The sequence below is a fragment of the Cajanus cajan genome, chromosome 6, assembly GCF_000230855.2.
Source record: "Cajanus cajan strain Asha chromosome 6, NIPB_CcT2T_4, whole genome shotgun sequence".
NCBI lineage: Eukaryota > Viridiplantae > Streptophyta > Magnoliopsida > Fabales > Fabaceae > Cajanus > Cajanus cajan.
This window is the reverse complement of record NC_138522.1, coordinates 46,901,769-46,922,358: the sequence shown is the minus strand read 5'-3', so window position 1 is coordinate 46,922,358 and position 20,590 is coordinate 46,901,769. Positions and strand designations below refer to the sequence as shown.

Below are 20,590 nucleotides of genomic sequence, written 5' to 3'. Positions count from 1 at the left end.
TTAATAATTAAAAAATCATTAAAAATTAATAAATAAATAATCATTTCTCCAAAATTCAACTAAATAATTGATGGGTTGAAGGATGGGCTTTGAATGGATGATTGACATTAATTTGAGCACCAGGCATCTGGGCTTGGGTTTGTATAAGGACCATCTAAATAGTAAACTTCTATTTGGACCTTGTTACGGCAATTATACTGGAGTTATAAAGGTTTTTTTTTTTTTTTTTTTTTTTTTTTTTTTTTTTTTTTTGAAACTGGGATATAAAGGCTAAAAAGCATTATTATTATTATTATTATTATTTTTTTTTTTTTTTACAACAATGATTCAAGTTTCAATCATATTACTCGTATGCGCTAGAAATAGAAAATTATTAATGTAATAATCTTTCTATAATTTTTTTATTAACATGCTTAATATAATATAAAAAGTAATGTTAAAAATATATTTAATAACTTAAAAACATGAAAATCATTTAAATTTTGTTTGGTTAAATATGTTTTCATCACTCTAAAATAGTCTAATTTCGTTTTTCCCTATAAAAAATTTCTGTATACTTTTGCTCTTCCCAAATATGAAATGTGTAGCAAAGAAGTGATTATTAATCCGAATCTCAATAATTACATCATTGTGTAGTTAAGGGAATATTTTAAAACAAGCCAAAGCTTTACAAAATATACCAATGAATATTATCACAAAAATATTCTTTAATTCATTATTTATTTTTAATTCCAATTACAACCAAAGTATTAAGTTCCTCCTAAATTATGAAAGATGCATGTGTATGTGACGCAAATTTAAAGATTTCTTAAAAACTATTTATAAATACAAAATTTTAACTAAAATTTTACATTTTTATCTCATACGTGTCACATAAATAATTGGAAAAAATGTTTCTTTTCAATTATTTTTTTCATCAAAGAAAATTGGAAAAAAAAAAGTATTTTAAAATAACACACAAAAAGACATATAGGCACACATTCAAATTAAGAGTGTTTTGATTTGAATTTAAGATAAACTAAAGTTAATATCAATCAATTTTAGTTGAAACAGATTTATAATAGAAAATGTAATCTTAGTAAAATCAAATTGATTAACAATGGAATAGTTCCATTTGGATTTTTTTTTTAAGAAAAAATGATTTTTTTTTATTTTTTTTAATACATAAAAACATATTATTTTAATTTAAAATTTAAAAATAATTTTATTTTAATAGATATGATTCATGTAGTATCTTAAAATCGATAATCAAATACTAATTTAGGTAAGACATAGCTTTCACTGACCAAAAATTATAAAAATCTACAATTTAAAAAGTGTAAATAAAATTCAAGTATAGAAAAATATTAATATAATATAAAATAAAAATAGTCAAAAAATTCAACATTTGAAATTTAAGTAACCCAACATTTAAAATCAAGTGAGCTTTAAAATGATAAAAATATAAAATTACAAAATAATAAAAATTTAATTATTTTTATTCTCAAGTTATCAAATTTATAAAATCAGTATTTTAATTTATCTATTTCACGTGTTAAACGTTTATTATATGATTAAAAATATATATATATATATATATATATATACAAGTATTATATTTAAATATATAAATTATATTAAAATTTTGATTAATAAATATTTTAAATATAAATTGTATTTTAAATTCAAGATAAATAATTTTTATTGTCACATGAGATTATTTTTAATTACTGATAATTTATTTTAACATCTAAAAACACTGCTATCAAATAATAGTCCCTAAAAGCACTACTATTGAATAATAATATCTAAAAATATTATCGAACTAGTATTTTAATTTGTACAATATATAAACTAAATATTTATTTTATGTGATTAAAATTTATAATGAAATATATATATATATATATATATATATATATATTATATTATGTTTTAAATATGTAAGTCATAATTAAAATTTATATAAATACACCTTTATACATATTTTAAATTTATAATAGACAATGTTGGAAGAAAAATATATATTTTATGTGTATTCACGGTATTTGATGGGAATTAATTATTACTTTTGACGGTAAATATTTCTTATCAATATCATAAATAATTTATATTGTAACACAATTTTTTTTTATTGATAATTTATTTTAAAAGTATTAAAATTAAATTCATAATTAATTATATAAATAAAAATTAAATTAGATAAAAAAAATAAAAAAAATTCTTCAAAAAATTTTCATCAGAAAAAAGTTCTTAAAATTACTCTTACATAATATGAGATGAACATAAATAAAAACACTTTATATTTATTTTAAGAAAAAAGAATAGTTAATTGTATGATGGAGGTAGATATGGTTAAATGATAACCTAAGTTGTTTTTATTTTTACATAAATAAAAACACTTTATATTTATTTTAAGAAAAAAGAATAGTTGTTTAAATATTATTTTCTGAATATCCCGGGTAGTACATGTTAAACTCTGGACTCTTGAGGGACAAAGAAACTCTTCCATTCAACACACTATGAAGTCAGGGCTCATTACTGCTGCAACCTTGCTTGCACTCTTCGCTTTCTTCAACCCGCAAACCCTCTTTTCTCCGCCTCATCTTCCTCTATCCAAGGATCACCTCCACGCAGCTCAGATCCTCCATGTCACCGGAGCCCTCGGCCCGGAGAGTCTCGTCTTCGACGCTCAAGGCGGAGGGCCCTACACCGGCGTCGCCGACGGCCGGATTCTCAAGTGGGAGGGGGAGGACCGAGGTTGGACTCAATTTGCTGTCACCACTTCCAATAGGTAATTAAATTATACTATTGTTACTACTGATACAGTAATATTGCTACTGTTGCCCCTTTTGGTGCTTACGTTTTCTTATCGTCTTTTTCGAGATACATGTGATTGTCTTCTTGAGAGTTTAATTGGGTCAATAGTTCGTGGGGGTTTATTGATTTTTGAGGATGAAACTTTCTCTTTTTTTTTTTTTTTTCCCTCTTGAGGCTGACCTGTGATGTTTGGATACCTAATCTTTGGTGGTTGGGTTGAGTTGGTGGGGTGAAGCGTGAGGATTGTTTTTTTTTTTTTTATAGTTATTATTGATGTGTATTGACTACTACTACTTGCTTATTGTTTCGCATGCCATGAATATTTTAATGTCTGGTTGCTGTGGCGTTTATGTTATGCTAAATCCAAAAGTGGGGACCAATGTTCTGAGCTGATTATTATTCCCTTGAAGGAAGGTCCATAATCCATTCACAGCATCAATTATTATTTAGTTAACAAAGAATTGGGGCCAGGTCGTTAAGTGTGAAGCGCACTGTGTGTTGTGGCAACAACAACATAATTTGAACTGAAAGGCTCACTTCACTGAGAATAGCTTTTTCCGTTGGCGGCATTATTTGTTGTGCAAAACTTTTGATTCTCAATATTGGAAGACTGGAGATTTGCTCTAGCACACTGATGATTATGTCTATCTTTTATATGCTTTGAGCGAAATTCTGCCTGCTGGGTCTTGTATCGTAGTTGGTGTAAGGGCTTATTCTAATAGGCTGGAGGGAAGGTGAAAAACTAAGAAGCAAATGTGTGCATTTTGTGTCTTTAGTTCCAGATAGTTGTATCATTGTTTGAGCATGCAAGCATGGATACTTAACTTTCTATCAGAAGAGGTGTTCAGGATGGGCATAGCTGAGAATTGTTTAAATGCTAGGACATTAGGAGTGTATTTGGCTAGACATTAGAGGATCTTATAAACTAGTTTGATCAAAATAAATTTGTTTGGTACACAAACTTATTTTAGTAACGTTTAATTTATTTTCGTAAGTTACTTTAACTAGCTTATGAAAATTTAATAACCTAACTTATAAGCTACAAGTTTCTTTTGTTTTTTAGTTATCCTCATTAATTTATTTGAAATCTCTTTTTATCTCAAATAACTAAATATATTCTTTTATGTCATTTCAATTAATCTTATCAAACATTTTCAATTCTACCGGTTAGTTTATAACTTTTCTATCTTTACACTTCTAACTTGTAACTTTTTAGCTTGTTTATACGGCAGTTTAAGCAAAGATCCCTAGGTTTAACTCAACTTACAGCTATTAAAATAGCTTTAATTTTTCTCATGAATTTAATGAGTTTAGTTGCTTGATTTTCAAGGTCGGATTGTGTACGTCCATTTGCACCAGAATTGGAGCACATTTGTGGGAGGCCTCTAGGACTAAAATTTGATAAGAAAAGTGGAGATCTGTACATTGCTGATGCCTACCTAGGCCTAAAAGTAGTGGGACCTACAGGGGGTTTGGCCACTGAAGTAGTAACAGAAGCTGAAGGTCAACCCTTGCACTTCACCAATGACATGGACATCAGTGAAGATGAAGATGTCATTTACTTCACTGATTCAAGCACAATGTTCCAGAGAAGGTAAGTTCACCACAAACACATGTCTTCCTTTCTATAATGGAATTATCTCTGCATCTTCTTAATAGTCCTTATGATTGTTCCCTGGCACTTCAGTGTATGAAATGAAATTGAACAATAAAATATAGCCTTATTAAGATCATGGTTTGGAATGGTCTACACTCTACCCTGTAGTATGGAGGTAAATTCTTAACAAACTAAGAATCACTTGTTCTGTTCTTAAAGATCAAACAAAATAACAAATAATATTTGAGAAAATTGCATTTTACCCTTTCACTGTGTTTGGTTGTGAGGAGAGAAATAGGTGAGAGATAGAGTGGAGAGAAATAGAAGATAGAGAAATAAGTGAGTAGAAATAGGTAAAAAATAGAGTGAAAGTAAGGTTGTTTATTTTAGAGAAATAAGTAAGAAATGGAAAATAAATAATATTATAAAGTTGTTTGGTTTGAATGAATGGAGAGAAAAGAAATTACAATTAATAAAAATAACAATATTATCCTTTTGTTACGTACTAGTGAAATTGTTGTTTATTCCAATAAACATGTTTGTTCGAATAAAACAACTTCCTGGAAGTGATTTTATTCAAATTAAAATGTTGTTTATTTGAATAAAACAACCCCTTATTTGGATAGCATGCAACTCATTTGAATAAAATTTCATGTATTCAAATAAAGCGGAAAATCATGTATTCAAATAAATGTCCTTCCATTTGAATAAAACAAGATTGATTTTGAGGGAAAGGCTAGTAAGGTAACTGGCTTCTCATGTGTGGTTGTCAAGGATTTTGGTGAGGAACATGAAGCCTACAATGTTGTTCTGCAGCATGTGAAATCTAATTAACTTTCAGTATGCTTAGATTTGAGGGTTTCGGTTTGAAGTTATTGTCCGAGTCTATAAGGATGATTTTTCCCTCTATATTGAGTATCTGTGTAGGGATATTGATGGTTTAGTCGAATAAGAAACCATGTATTTGAATAAAATGTGTTGTCATTCGAATGAGAGTCTTTGTTATTTTGAATGAGAGACGGATGTGAGAGTGGATGAGACTTATTAGGGACAAATGTATTAAAAGCGTATGAATATGGATGAGACTTATGAGGGAGAAAAGTGTTAAAATAAAAGTGTATCAATATTTCTTTGCTATTTCTCCTGCTTTTTTATGGAGAAATTTATAGATATGGGATCCACGTTTGTAAATTTCTCCTCTAATACATTTCTTATTGAACAAACTGCCTAATTTATTTCCTCATTCACATTTCTTCGCTCTCTATTGTATTTTGCCTGAGTTTCTATCAAACCAACCAGTGTTAAACTTATCTAGATAATGTTTTTTCTGTTCTAGTTTCCATCATGATAATCTTTTTCTTATTTACGTCTTTGAGAGCATACTCCTAGAAGGTGGATGTAAAACTCTTATTTGGAGAGAATTTTTAATCTAAGATTAAATATGTTTTTAGTTTTTGAACTTTTATCGATTTTCACTTTTAGGCCCAAAACAAGTTTTACTAGTTTTGGTTCCTAAATTTTTGGTGATTTTCACTTTTAAGTTCTTGAGTTTTTCCTCCCTGAAGGTGAAAATTGACATATGTTTCATATACTTAAAAACATATTTAATCCTTTAATCTAAATGTGGGCCACTTATGTTTGCAGGCAATTCATGCTTGTACTCTTAAGTGGAGACAAGAGCGGCCGGTTAATGAAATATAACAAGTCAACAAAAGAAGTAACGGTCTTATTGCGGGGCCTTGCTTTTCCCAATGGCGTTGCTTTAAGCAAAGATGGTTCATTTCTTCTGGTAGCAGAAACCACTACTTTCAGGATCTTGCAGCTTTGGCTTCATGGACCCAAGGCTGGTCAAGTGAACACTTTCGCAGTTGTGCCTGGTTTTCCAGACAATGTTAGAAGAAATTCAGAAGGGCATTTCTGGGTAGCTCTGCATGCAAAGGGAAGTCCTTTTGCAAAGTGGATTTCTTCCAATCCTTGGGCGGGAAAGGCAATGCTGAAGCTTGGATTAAACGTCAAGCAGTTGCACTCATCAATTGCAGGGGGGAAGCCTCATGCTGCTGCTGTTAAGCTAAGTGATAAAGGAGAAATATTAGAAGTGTTGGAAGATATTGAAGGGAAGACATTGAAGTTCATCAGCGAAGTGGAAGAGAGAGATGGGAAGCTTTGGATTGCATCAGTGTTGATGCCTTTCATCGGCATTTATGGTTTATGAGTGTGTATGGTGGATAAGATGGTATTTGGTTTTGGTCACCTTTTCCAAATAAGATGTAGTTGTTTAAGCAGATTATGTAGAATTAAGAATTCTGAATTTCTTCGAGGGGTTCTCGAGGCTAGTTTTTACTTGGTGATCATTATAATAAAACAACACGTTCTACTTGCTTGGTGTTTGGTTGGAGGGGAGGGAGACATTTTTATAAACTATTTTTTGTTTGGTTTAGTTTGAAGGGATGTTTGTTTGGTACACAGAAATCTTCACGTCCATTGAAATTTCATGTTTCTTTTGTTATTTAAAAAGTAATATTCTTAAGAAATATTATTTTCAGAAAATGATTCTTACATACGTTTTCACATAATTGTTTCATGTGGAGATGAGAAACTAACATTTTTGAGTTAAAAATAAAGTTTTAATGTAGTAAAAAAGATATTTTATCCTTATTTAATTATTTAATTACAAACACTTTTATTGAGTTTCAGTTAACATTTATAGACATTTTCATAAACATTTATAACTAATAAATTTTCATCATTTTAAAGAATGATGATTTTGAGATTTTATAATTTTTATGAATAAACAAAAAAAATTTTAGCATGTACCAATCGTCCGTTATATCATAGTGTTGTGTGATTTGTCTTCCTATGGAGGCAAAGGCAGGAAATTAATGAGGAAATAACATGATTCTACTAGTTGTGGGGCCAAATTGAATTGTTGTGTGGTTTCCTTACATTGATTTGTCATGTTATCAGTTTCTCGGCTGGTTGGATCCATGCAATTCACAAACCTATTATTGTAGAGACATGTACGCAAAATATTAATTTCTGTTAGTTAAGACTCTTATCAAACATGACTAGTAGTGACTACTAACAAGTAACAACCCAATAAAAAATCAAAACATGAAAACACCACCAACCGCATTCTATATTACTAGTATTTTAGTTTTTCCATTACTTAAAAACTTTAATGTTTATTATATATAGCTAAAAAAATTGATAATAATTTATATAAAAATAAATATTATATTTTAATATATATTATATTTAAAATTTGTATAAATATATATTTTTAAATATATAAATTATATTTATATTTATTATAAATCATTAATATTATGAAACAATTCAAGACTAAATGTTATTAATAATTTTTTAAAATATTAAAATTTAATTTATAAATAAATATAATAAATAAAATTTAAATTGGATAAGAAGTTAAAAATATTTCTAAAATATTATTCACTAAAAACAATACCATTAGTACATAGAAGTTTTTAAAAACACTTACACACAAAAGTACCGTTCCTATACATAACATAAGAGTTGATTAATCAATTTACAGATATAATCATTTTAGTATTTATATTCTTGAATTTAGGGATGAAACTGAAATTATATGATAGGAGGTATTAATTATTAATACTTTACAAAATACAATAATCATTAATAAAACAAATATTATATTCATTTTTTACATTTTAAAATAATATTTTTAATATAATTTAATACTTTTAACATGACATTAATTTTATTTTTTTTTGTTAATATTGTTTCCGTGCGATCAATTTTGAGAGAAAAAAAAAAACTATCAATACCAAATAAATACTCACTAAAATTAACTTAAATTTGGTTCAAGATTACTAAAGTGTTTTTTCAATTCATCCTCATTCAAAATTTTCAATTGTTAGAACTTGATTATAAAATGCCAAAACTTACTTCATATTATAAATCTTTATCAAATAATATATCAATAAAAGAAAATAAATTAATTTAACATGTATACAATATAATTAAAACCAAAAGAGTTTTTTTGTATATAAAAAATCTGTAACTGAATACTTGTTTTCATCAAAATATTTATTATGAATTTTACTATTTTAATGAGATTTAAGTTTTATACTCATTTCAATGTCAATTATTTTGTTGGAGTTCAAAGCAAATGTAAAAAAAAAAAAAAAATCCATAACTTTGTAAATAAGTAATAATTTATATATATATATATATATATATATATATATATATATATATATAAAATGTATGAATTATGATTCATAGTGTAATACACTTACATTAAATCTTATACTTTAATAATTTTTTATATAATACAAATTCCTTAATCAAAGGATTAAGATTTGATATTTGACTTAAGTATGAAGTTACAATCGTAAATACTATTTTATCTCTATAGAAATGGAGCTCATAAAAAGAATTATACATCCTTATTCAACCCAAAAATATGTATTTTTAAATCACATAATATCTTATCTAGTAACGGATCCAAGTTCTTAAGTTAGTGGAGACATTTAAAAAAAATCAAAATTTAAGAATCATTATATATATATATATATAGAAGTAAAATATAAATGTCAAAAATAATTATTAGTCAATTTAATGTATAGAATAAATAGTATAAAATACAATTTCTAAAAAATACAATAATAATTTAATTAAAGTGAAAAAATACATTTGTTTATCTTCGTTATAATGTAACAATAAATTAATTATAAATAATTAAATTAATCTATTACCTAATAACTTAAATCAAATGTATTTTTTTAACAAAATAAAAGTTAGTAACTTGAAATGACTAGAATCTAAACCCTTGACAAAACCAAGACTTTGACAGGAAGTCAAATTAACTTGACTCCAAATATAAAGACATCGAGTTAGTTTTCGTCAATCATACTTAAGTCTAGAGTGTTCACGAATCGTTAAAGTTTAAGTCAAAATTAAATTTATTTCCATCATATTAAAATAAGACTCAAATTATATTTAAATTTTATAAATTAAATCATATTAAATTAGATTTAAAAAATTTAAGTTTCACTTAAAATAAATATTTAGTTTCATTTTAATCCTTTTCATTTTAGTTATTTATATTTTGATCTTTTCAAATTTTTTGTTGTTGTTTCATTTGGGTCTTCTCAAATTTTATTTATTTTTGTTTCTATAATTTTTTTTTTGTTTTTCTTATCCTGATAAAAAAAATTTAAACTTTTTTTCATTAGATTTAACGGACAATTCAATGACAAAAACAAAAATGAAACAATTTTTTATTAAAAAGAAAAAATTGAATTTTAATAAAGGATTAGATTTAAAAAAAATCTATTTTACAGTGACTAAAAGGTTATTTAAACCTAAAATATACAAATTTAAAAATAGAGCGAGAAAATTCACCATATCAATTATGTAAAATAATAGAAGGTGAAATATTTTTTAATTTCCTACAAAATTAGCAAGCTTCAATTTTAGTCCTTAATTTGAAATTATTATTTTTAGTTTTTATTATTATGTAATCATTTTTAATTAATTATTTATTTATTAAAAATTTAAGTGACCATTATAATGTCATCCATAAATATTAATGATATTATGTTAATATATGATATTTATAAATTTTAAAACAAATCTTTAAAATAAATATTGTTTTATCTATCTTAAAATTATTATTAGAAAAAATATTGATTTTATATTTCAGAGAATGAAAATCAAATCAAAATATTTTATAAATAGACTAGAAGACTTTAACTCAAAAGTAAAGTTAAACACTCTTCAAATAATAGCGAATGATTGAAAAACTTGAGATTTAATGAATTATGTAAAACTTTTTATAAAGATAATTATAGGATTATTAGACTTGTATAAGAACTCAGATCCAATAAAATTAATATAAGTAATGATGTATTAATAAAAAAAAAATATTTAACTATATTTATTATTACAATATTAATTATATCAACTTGAAATTAAAAATTGACTTAAATATTTAAATACTTGTTACATGTTACATAATTTTAATTAAAATATATTTTAATAAAATACCAATAAATTTTAATATATGATAAAATTATGTATCTACTCTTGTAAAGGTAGGATAATTAAGTGAATAATAAATTATAACTTGGAAATTGAAGGGCGAAATAATAACTTGCATAGTTCTCCCATAATTTTATTTTGGCTCTATGCATCTGTGAAGCGGAAGTCAAATGTCATGACATGACAACTCTCGAAAAACATTGGGTGGCCGCATAACTTTTATAATTCATCTGATAACAATAAAATATGATTTATTATTATTATATTTTTAAAATTTAAATAATGAGTATTTAAATTTATGTGAATTTTTATTTTTTCAACTAAATATTGAGTACATCTTTATATTAATATTAAGAGTTAATCATTCATACATTGCTAATATAAAATTTTTTACACTAACAATTAATTATATTTTTAATATTTTATTTTTATTTAATTAAATAAAAAATAATATAATATTATTAAAAAAATATGATTTGTCGGTATAAAATTTTTTTATAGTAATAATGTAAAGATGGTTAAATATGATATTAAAGCCAGGGATATGTGAGAATCCGCACTCCGCAGCGCAAGCATTGGTATAAGTATTACATCATTTGGCACGAAACCAAACGACACTTTTTTCGCATTATTACTCGATGAGGTCCCAACTGCACATCGCGGCGTCCTTTGCGGCGGTTGTCGTCATTGCTTGGATTGCGCACAACGGCGGCCTTGGGCCATCGGAGGAGGAGGCTCCGCAGTTGGAGGCTGTTCCGATTGACGGCGCCGTCGGGCCGGAGAGCTTGGCCTTCGATCCTCGCGGCGAGGGCCCTTACACGGGGGTTTCCGACGGTCGAATCATCAAGTGGCACCGCGCTCTCAATCGTTGGCTCAACTTTTCCGCAACTTCTTCGCACAGGTGCGTTTTCCCTCTCTCTTCTCTTCATGATTCACGCTGCATGTGCAAAGTGTATTTAGATGAAACGTGCTGCCTTCTGCAAACTCTTTAATCTTCTCCACGAATCAAACAACTCCCACTCCCACTTTAGGGTAGAAACTCGCACCACCACATGGTCAACGTGAAAAATACTTATTAGTGATTAACTAATTATTAAAAAATATAATTAGTTGTCAATGTAAAATTTTTTTATATTAGTAGTGTATAAGTGATTAAATTTTTTTCTCATAAATATAATCTACGTAATATTTTAAAAATCAAACTAACTATCAATAATTAATTTAAAAATATAATAATTTTTTAAAAAGTATATTTTTATGATAAAAATTTAACATCCCTATTTTTTATAAATTAAAATTTTCTCATAAGTAGAGTGACAATTGTTAAATTTTTTTCTCTGTCTAATATTATATTTAAGTATGATGTTGTAACTTTTAGTGATTTATTTAATTTTAGAGGAACAAAATGGTATAAATTATTAAGATAAAGATAATATAATTATTATATATTTTTTTTTGTATCTTTTCTAAATTTTTACGTTCATTTAAAACAAAAGTATTTTATGAGAACAACGCCTATTTTTTATTAAATATGTTTAAGTAAAAAATAAATAAAAATTTTGTGTGATAATTACTCTCATTCTTCTTAATTTCCTCTTCTACCAACACACAATGTACATATACAAAATAAAAAGGATTAAAAATTAAAATAAAAATTAAAAATAACCTATATTTATAAATTAAATTATGACGACATCTTTAATGAATAAAGAAGTAATAAATTTTTAGTAAAAAAATAAAGTATATTATCATAATAATAACAATAATAATAAAAAGTTAGGACAATTTTGTCATAAAATAAAAAATTACATGATAAAATAAAATATAAATACAATATTAATATATTTTAACATATTAAATATAAAAATAATCATTACAAAAAATGTTACATATAATCATTTACAAAAAATGTTATTATAATCTATATTTACACTTTTTAATAATATTTCAACATATATTATATTTATTGTATATATAAAAACAATTTTAGTAATAAGTATTATATCTCTATAAAATATGTGTCATTATTTAACAATTTTTTGTAATAAATTAAAATATAATTTTTATATATTATAAAAAATAAATAATATATATAAAAATAAATAAGTGTAAAATTTTAGTGGGAACAACTGCTCCCAGAGTGATATGAATGCATCCATCCCTAATTCATAATCTATATTGTATCAGTATATACATTTTTTAATTTAAAATTCAAAAGTAATATATTTAATGCTTTAAGTACTGAGTAAGTTGGATATTAAACAAAATACTTGTACCTTCTCAAATTTTTTACGGATAAATACTGATACTGAAGCTCGAATCCATATTTAGTAAGTAATTTTCTTCCCAATCTTGTCCTTTTTATTTTTCTGTGTGTGAGTATATGATGGGTTTAAATCCTGTTGTGACTCCTATAATTGCTTTCTCTTATTATATTACTTATCTATTTATCTATATCTCCGCGAGGTATTTATTCTATATCTCTGCAGGGTATTTATTAACGAGAATAGAAATTATATAGAAATCAGATTTGACTTTTGTGAAGGATCGTAAATTAAAAAAATAAGGTGTACTTATGATTGTTTATTATAAAATTAATGATAAAATCAAATTTTTGTAAAATAAAATTTAAAATTAATCATAATATCAACGAATAATTTTTTAATCAATTATTATTATTTTACTTTATTTTTTAAAGTGTAATTTTTTCATTTTAGAGGAACTAGATCACAAGAAATTATATTTCAACTTTGTCTCTATTTTTTTGTTATAATATCTCTAACTGAAGTTGCTTATGGAATTTTTAAATTTAAGAATTAGTTTTTGATGGATTATTTTATGATATTTGTTTGAGGGGATATTTTATGAAAGATATTTTTATAAGATTATTACCGTTTTGGACTTTAGCCCATTGTTATTTCTTGTTTTATTCTATCGCTGTAGGACTTGTCTCAATCATTGAAGTATGTTTGTATTATATAAGTTGTTATTTCTTGTCTTATTTTATCGATGTGGGACTTGTTTGTATCTCACCTGCCATTGAAGTATGTTTGTATTATATAAGTTGTTATTTCTTGTCTTATTTTATCGATGTGAGACTTGTCTCAATCAGTTGAAGTATTTTTGTATTATATAAATTGTTGTTATTTCTTGTTTTATTTTATCAATGAGAGACTTGTTTGTATCTCACATAACCTTTCATGATATTTATTTGAGGAGATATTTTATGAAAGTTATTTTTATAAGGTTATTAAACAAACATATTTTACAATGATGAGATATTATCCGTTTTGGGCCTTAGCTCTCACGGTTTTGCTTTTGATCATCACCTAAAAGGCTTCTCAATTATTGAAATATGTTAGTATTATATAAGTTGTTATTTCTTGTTTTATTTTATCAATGTAGGACTTGTTTGTATTCCATCAATTTTTGTACAATTTCATCATTAGAGTTAGATGACGCGGAAATCTCATGTAAGAATTCTTTTATAAGAACCTGTTATTGACATTAAAAAATGATTTCTTGGAAAAACCATTAAAATATAAACATATGAGGTAATACATGGGTCCCTAAGTTCTTAAAGAGTTACACTATTGAGATAAAAATTTGCTAAAGTTCTTAAAACTAATATGACATAACAGCTCACATAAAAAAATATTAAAAAAAAACGAGTTCAGAAAATATTGGTATTTACCATTAGAGATGTTCTTGAAAACCACAAATTAACCAAGCACCGTGTCTAATTCAATTTTTCTAGCTCCACAGGCTATTCCAAGGATAAAAGAAAGGGCCTCTGCAAAAATAAAGAATATTGGGTTTGTTCACTTGCGTTTTTATTTCTTATTTTCTTTTTTAATTGCAAAACTTATACTTTGTTTTCAATTTTATTCTTGTTTTTAAATATTTATACAGGAAATAGAGAAAAAAAAATTTATTTTCAGTGTTTTCTATACAAATATTAGAGAGATAGACGGAGAAGTGTGGGATATTACAAATGATGTGACGGAGAAAAATTGAAAGCAAAATAGTGTTGTAAAAAGTTATGTAAAATTATTGCATAACTAAAAAAATATATATTGAATTTGTTTAGATACAAGTTTAAAAGAATTTTTGAATTTTTTATTAAAAATAAAAGTATTTTCAAATAAAAAAAATTCTTAATAACCCTTCTAAACAATTAGATCTAAACATAATTATTACCAAATAACAGATCATTATGTAACTATTTTAAATATCCAGAGGCAAAAGAGTTTTGTCATTAACAATAAGTCTTTTGTGTTTAAGTAAGATTGTCTTCAATAAAATATGCTTATTCTCTCGAAAAAAAATTGTCATTATGGGAAGGTTGATAAGGTTGTTATTAATGTTTGGGAGGGATGATGAATGTGGAGGAGCATGTGATGAGCATCCCAAGAAAGAGCACATATGTGGGCGTCCACTTGGGTTATGCTTTAGCATTCCATCGAGTGACCTTTACATCGCTGATGCTTACAAAGGCTTAGTTGTTGTTGGCCTCAATGGTGGCACTGCTAGAAGACTCATATCAACTGTAAAAGGTGAACCCTTGGCATTTACAAATGGCTTGGATGTTGATCAACGAACTGGAGCAGTGTACTTCACCAGCAGTAGTTCAAAACATCAAAGGAGGTAACTCATGAACCTAATACCCCTCTCATTCTAAACTCATAATCTCCCATGTCTCTCTCAACTCCATTGTTAGCCACACATAATTTAACTTTACTCTAAAAATAAATTATAATATTTTATGGCACATCATATTGGCAAATTATTAATTGACTGGTGGATTAACGTAATTTATGGTTCTATCATGAAAATTCAAGCCACAAATTATTAGTCATCATCCATGTGCTTTTCCAAAATAGGACATGGGCATTAGCAAATTCAAATGAAATCCAAAAGTTAAAAGACGTTTTGCGTTTTTCTTTTTTCACTATAGTATCATTTTATTCCACATTAAAGTGAATTTTTAATTGAAAACTTCTTTATCCTCATTTTTACATTAAAAAAATAAGATTATCAATATTTTCAAATAAAATTACTTAAAAACACTTCTAAAATAGAAAATTAAGAAGAAAAATGAAAGGGACTTTTTTGTAATGTAAAATTAGTGTATGTATAAACTAATTCGTAAAAATTCTCTTTTATTAATTTTTTAAAAATTTTATTTTTAACTTATATTTAAGCTTGTTTTAATATGTAAAAAGATTTATTTCAATTTTTAATTATTTTTTTCTCCTAAAAATATTTCCGGAGAAATTTATCCCAAGAGACCTTGAAATCAACTTATTTCTCAATCTCTATCTTTATCTTTTTCTATTGGTCTTACAGTTACTTGCATGGAGACCAGGGTTTATGCAATGGTATTTTCTCATTAAGATTTAATAATATTTGTCAAATGCAAACTGCAGGAATTACATCTCTTTGATCCTAAGCAGAGAAAAAACGGGGAAGCTAATGAAATATGAACCACAAAGTGAAAAAGTTAGCATTCTTGTAAACAATCTATCGTTTGCAAATGGAGTAGCATTAAGCAAAGATGGTGACTATATTCTAATAATAGAGACCACAACCTGTAGAGTTCTAAGGTATTGGCTAGAAACACCAAAAATTGGAACCTTGGAAGTCTTTGCCGATTTACCAGGTTTCCCAGACAACATCAAACGGAGTCCAAGAGGGGGATTTTGGGTGGGAATTTACTCAAGAAGGGAAAAGCTTATCCAATGGATTCTATCATATCCTTGGATTGGAAAAGTTTTGCTTAGGCTTCCTTTGGACATTACAAAAGCTTATTCATATTTGGCTAAGCTGAAAAGGAGTACTGGATTAGCAATTAGGCTAAGTGAGCAGGGTAATATATTAGAAATTTTTGAAGACAAAATTGGGAACAGAGGGAGGTCTATTAGTGAAGTGGAGGAGAGAGATGGAATATTATGGGTGGGATCTATAGATGCACCTTTTGTTGCTAAGTATAATATCATTGATGCAAAAGAACAAGGCAAAAGGATTTGAATTTTTTTTCTTCTTTCTCTTTGCTGTTACTTGATTGTATAGAAAAAGGGAAATGGATACGGGCATCATTGTGAAGTGAACTCCTTCTGTTATGGAAGTAAAATGCAGGGGTAGGGCACTCTCAAGTCTTTGAATGAAACAATTGAAGTTTTAATGAATTCTAATAATAATAATAAAAAAAGGATTAGAATTATAGAGAAAAAAATTAAGATACTTTCTTCTAAGTTATACTTCATTTATCAACATCAATTCATGTAAGTTCTCATACCTTGATCGCTTAATGATACAAAACTAAATTTATTTAACAAACTTGTATCAAGAGAAAAGATTAAAAAATGACTGGTAAATCAAATTTCATTCTTAGGTATAAGGTTTACTAGGTGTTTAATTAATTTTGGTTGCAAGCTTTAGAAGAATTTCCATATTACTATTCAATTTAAAAATCAATTTATGAATGATCAAATCACAAAGAACATAAAATAAAGAAGATAAACGTTGAACAAGGTATAGCATTCAATATTTAAAAATAAAATTTATAGTTTATAATGATCTTAATTTAATTATAGTATGATTTTTTTACGAATCAAATAAGATTGTTTTTATAAAAAAAATATTTATAATCTCGTATAAAAAACAAACATACACTCATACTGGTAATATATATATAAACAAAGAGCCTCTTCCACAAAGAATTTGTGGCGGAAAATGTAAAAGCGGAGATTTTGGAACGGAAATCGAAGACTAACGAAGTTCGGATTTATAATCTTTTACAAAATATAACCGCATTTGTTAATACTTAAAGTGGACGAACCGATTTTTTAATTTTTAATTACATTATTTTATATATAAGATTTAAATTTAACATCTATACATCTATAAATATTATAAAAGAAATATATAACCGGTTTTCACTTTTAATGAATCATTATATCATTTAAATGATAAAAGTTAAAAAAAATACTTATATCTTTTCTAAATAATTAAACGTAATTTTTTAATATTCTATTTGTATAAAATTTCTTCTAATCTTACTTTAAAAAAAAAAAATGAAATTGAAGTTTAATAGTCTTGGCTTAGTCGTTTATATGACATTATTATTTTATTTTTGTCATTCACCAAGTTGTGGCCCATAGCATGGTTAATGGCCTTTAGTGATCCTTGTCTGCTAGTCGTGGCCCCGTTTTCTTTTAACTATTATCTTCATGTTTTAAATTTTAAAAATAAATACATTTAAAATATTTAGAAGTAACTTATTTGAATATTAAGAAATTTTAAGTATGAAAATAGTGGCGAGGGTTAGAATATAAATTCTCCTTTCTTCGAGTTTTTGTGTAGACGTTTCACTATTCATGTTTGTTCTAAAAAGTCAATTGGCTAATCCAAGCCACGCAAATGTGGGTGTGTTAAAGGAACAAGAAAGCTAAAACAAATGGATCAGATTAAAAGAATGAATGATAATTTAGTTTCTTTTTTGAGGTTGACAAGTGAATCATGATAATTTACGAATATCTGGTGTATTATGTGGCATAAATTAAAAAGAGATAATGCATTTAAAATTGAAAATAAAATATCTATAATTAAATAAAAAATTATTTTTAAACGCAAAAAAAAAAAAAAAAACTTGACAAAGTAACGAGATAGAAATATAATGAAAAATCAAGTAAGTAAAGATCAATTTAAGATGTGAGTGAATGAACTAAGTGGTTTGATAAAAACTAAAAGAAAACGAGTGGACATAAAGGTTCCAACTTCTAACTCACGACTTTTGAGCCCAAACGAATTGGGTTAGTGGCACATAAGGATGTGATATGTACAAAGAAACTGGTTGAATGATTGAATCTTAGATCTATCAATTTCTAGAGGAGTAAGGTCAAATTATGAATTTATTTGTCCTAACATGGATAGGATTAGAGAAGGGACTTAGTGAACGTTTTTTGTAAATTAGCGTAAAAGCTAATTAAATGTAACTATCAATCATTTTAAAATAATTAATCTATAATTATAAGTAGCCATGAGAACCCAACCTATTTTCATGTAGGTTTGTAAAATGTAAACACTTGTTGAATCCTATACATGCCTTAAATCGAAATAACATAGCCTTGGGCCTTAGCCTCTCTTATAGTCTTATACCAAATGTAAACACTTGTTGTGTATATGTTTATTTTTAATAGTGATTTCACATGACAAATGAATGGGTTAACACGTCTACACCAAACTTAGACTTAGGAAAGTACGCATGTTCTGACGAAACTAGGTATCCAACAGTTAGAGTAAGTAATAGAGTTTAAGGCTTAAGCAAATATTGAAGCTTCTTTTCGATACGACAATGTGTAAAATTTAAGTAACATATTCGTGTTCTTGTAATGTTTTTCATTAAAAATATGGTAGAAATTCAATCCTTAGGTCGTGAATGTAGAAAATTCAATCTATTGAATAAATCTTAATATTTCAAGAAATTAATGTTTTTGTCCCCTATATGACAATATCTTAAAATTTTGAAAACGACTTGTATTCAAACTTAACTTTATGCAAATAATAATTTCAATAACCATGTCCACAGATAATAAATGCCCGTATATCTACATTTAAATTTATTATTCATACTTAGTTAGATGAAATATTTGTGTGTTGAGAATTGAAATTGATTCCGCCAAATAATAGAAAAAAGTCAGCAAATCGTAATTTAGATTACTTGGGCCATCTTTCCTGAGCGAGGTGATGGGTTTACCTCAATGGGCCCGCCATTCAAATTTTGTGGACGAAAACCTTATCCCATTCCCCACAACATTTCAAAATGCGTAATGCACACTCACTTATAATAATATGCAGTATGCACCACTTCTCCATTCACTATGCTTTCTGTTTCTTGCACATCCATTACATATATACCTTGTATTCTTATGCTTTCTTTTCTCAGCTTGTTTTAGTCACATTTTACCACAATTGCTACAAACTTAATACAAGGTCTAAAATTTCTTTCAATCCTCAGAAAATTGTAAAATGAAGGATTTGTGATCTGGTCATGTATAAATTGATGAAAGTTTTGTTGCAATTATATGAAACATCTCTTGTTACTTTATTGTCTATGTCACACCCCATACCATATTCCATAAATTCCAGCACAGCACTCATGATAAATCTCTCACTCTTGTCCACATGAAGCGTTGTTCTCACTTCTCACTCCACAACCCAATCATTGCTATAAATAAATAAATAATGAAAAGAAGAGAGCAACCCAACCAAAACAATCTTCACTAAGAACAAAATCAAGGGTTGAGATAAAAATAATAAACATGTAATTAATGTAACGTGTAGCAGAAAGAGACCCTCACGCTGTAACGTGTCTCGATCTGCGATAGAATTTGATCACAAAATGCCGAAAGGATTTTGGCGAGTGAAGGATCTGAGGAGCGAAGACGCTGTAACATGGGGAGTGGGTCTCACGTGCATGGATTTCGATGAATTTTATGACTTCTGCTGACAAGGATTTGATAACTATGTTGGACTTCATGATGTCCTATGCCTGTATGAGTATTTATGTTATTTTTGTTTTTAAAGTATGTTTGATATTTATTAATAAAATTTTGTCTTTGGTGTGTGTATGCATAGTTAGTTACACCCACACATACCAATGTCAATTATTTATATCGACTAGAGGACGTTTAGACTTCGTGCCAAAAGTTTTTGTTATAGTATTATTTTACGCAATGATTGTCCAAGTGAAATTAATAAATATTATTTATATGATAGCTTATACAACAAATTAATTAACAAAAAGATATTAGATATAAATACATGAGATATATGTTGTATAGTACAATATTATACAGTATAAATAACAAAATTCAACTCAAATCCTCACTTTTATTAATTGCACCTACTCCTTTTGAAGACAATAGGAAAAAAACAGTAAATTAGCTTTAAAAAATAAGTTATTGAAAAATAATCATAAATTTTATAAATTTCAACTTCTTAAAAGATAATTATTTTTCATAAAGAATTATTTACAAATTTAAAATATTGTTTCGATATATATATATATATTACAAACAATTAAAAAAAAAGAAATAGAAGATTATTATATTTCTTAAACAATCTCATAAATGATGGATTGTTATTTGTTAGTAATTTAGGTGC

General features: G+C 26.6%; 2 protein-coding genes across 4 annotated transcripts; both read left to right on the top strand.

Moving 5' to 3' along the window:
- Nucleotides 1–2,441: 2,441 nt before the first annotated feature.
- Nucleotides 2,442–6,772, top strand: LOC109815638 (Calcium-dependent phosphotriesterase superfamily protein). 2 transcript variants are annotated; one of them, XM_029274824.2, is made up of 4 exons: nt 2,442–2,773; nt 4,130–4,393; nt 6,041–6,617; nt 6,715–6,772. In XM_029274824.2, the coding sequence occupies exons 1-3, from the start codon at nt 2,502–2,504 to the stop codon at nt 6,606–6,608; spliced, it is 1,104 nt and encodes a 367-aa protein (XP_029130657.1). In that variant the 5' UTR covers nt 2,442–2,501; the 3' UTR covers nt 6,609–6,617; nt 6,715–6,772. The 2 variants fall into 2 exon arrangements, with proteins under 2 accessions (XP_029130657.1, XP_020235988.1); XM_020380399.3 differs by having other exon boundaries at nt 2,443–2,773; nt 6,041–6,772.
- A 4,211-nt stretch (nt 6,773–10,983) lies between these two features.
- LOC109815624 (protein STRICTOSIDINE SYNTHASE-LIKE 2) lies at nt 10,984–16,571 on the top strand. Of its 2 annotated transcripts, none has more exons than XM_020380382.3 (3): nt 10,984–11,324; nt 14,798–15,070; nt 15,853–16,571. In XM_020380382.3, the coding sequence occupies exons 1-3, from the start codon at nt 11,062–11,064 to the stop codon at nt 16,451–16,453; spliced, it is 1,137 nt and encodes a 378-aa protein (XP_020235971.1). In that variant the 5' UTR covers nt 10,984–11,061; the 3' UTR covers nt 16,454–16,571. The 2 variants fall into 2 exon arrangements, with proteins under 2 accessions (XP_020235971.1, XP_020235972.1); XM_020380383.3 differs by having other exon boundaries at nt 11,185–11,324; nt 14,189–15,070.
- Nucleotides 16,572–20,590: the final 4,019 nt, after the last annotated feature.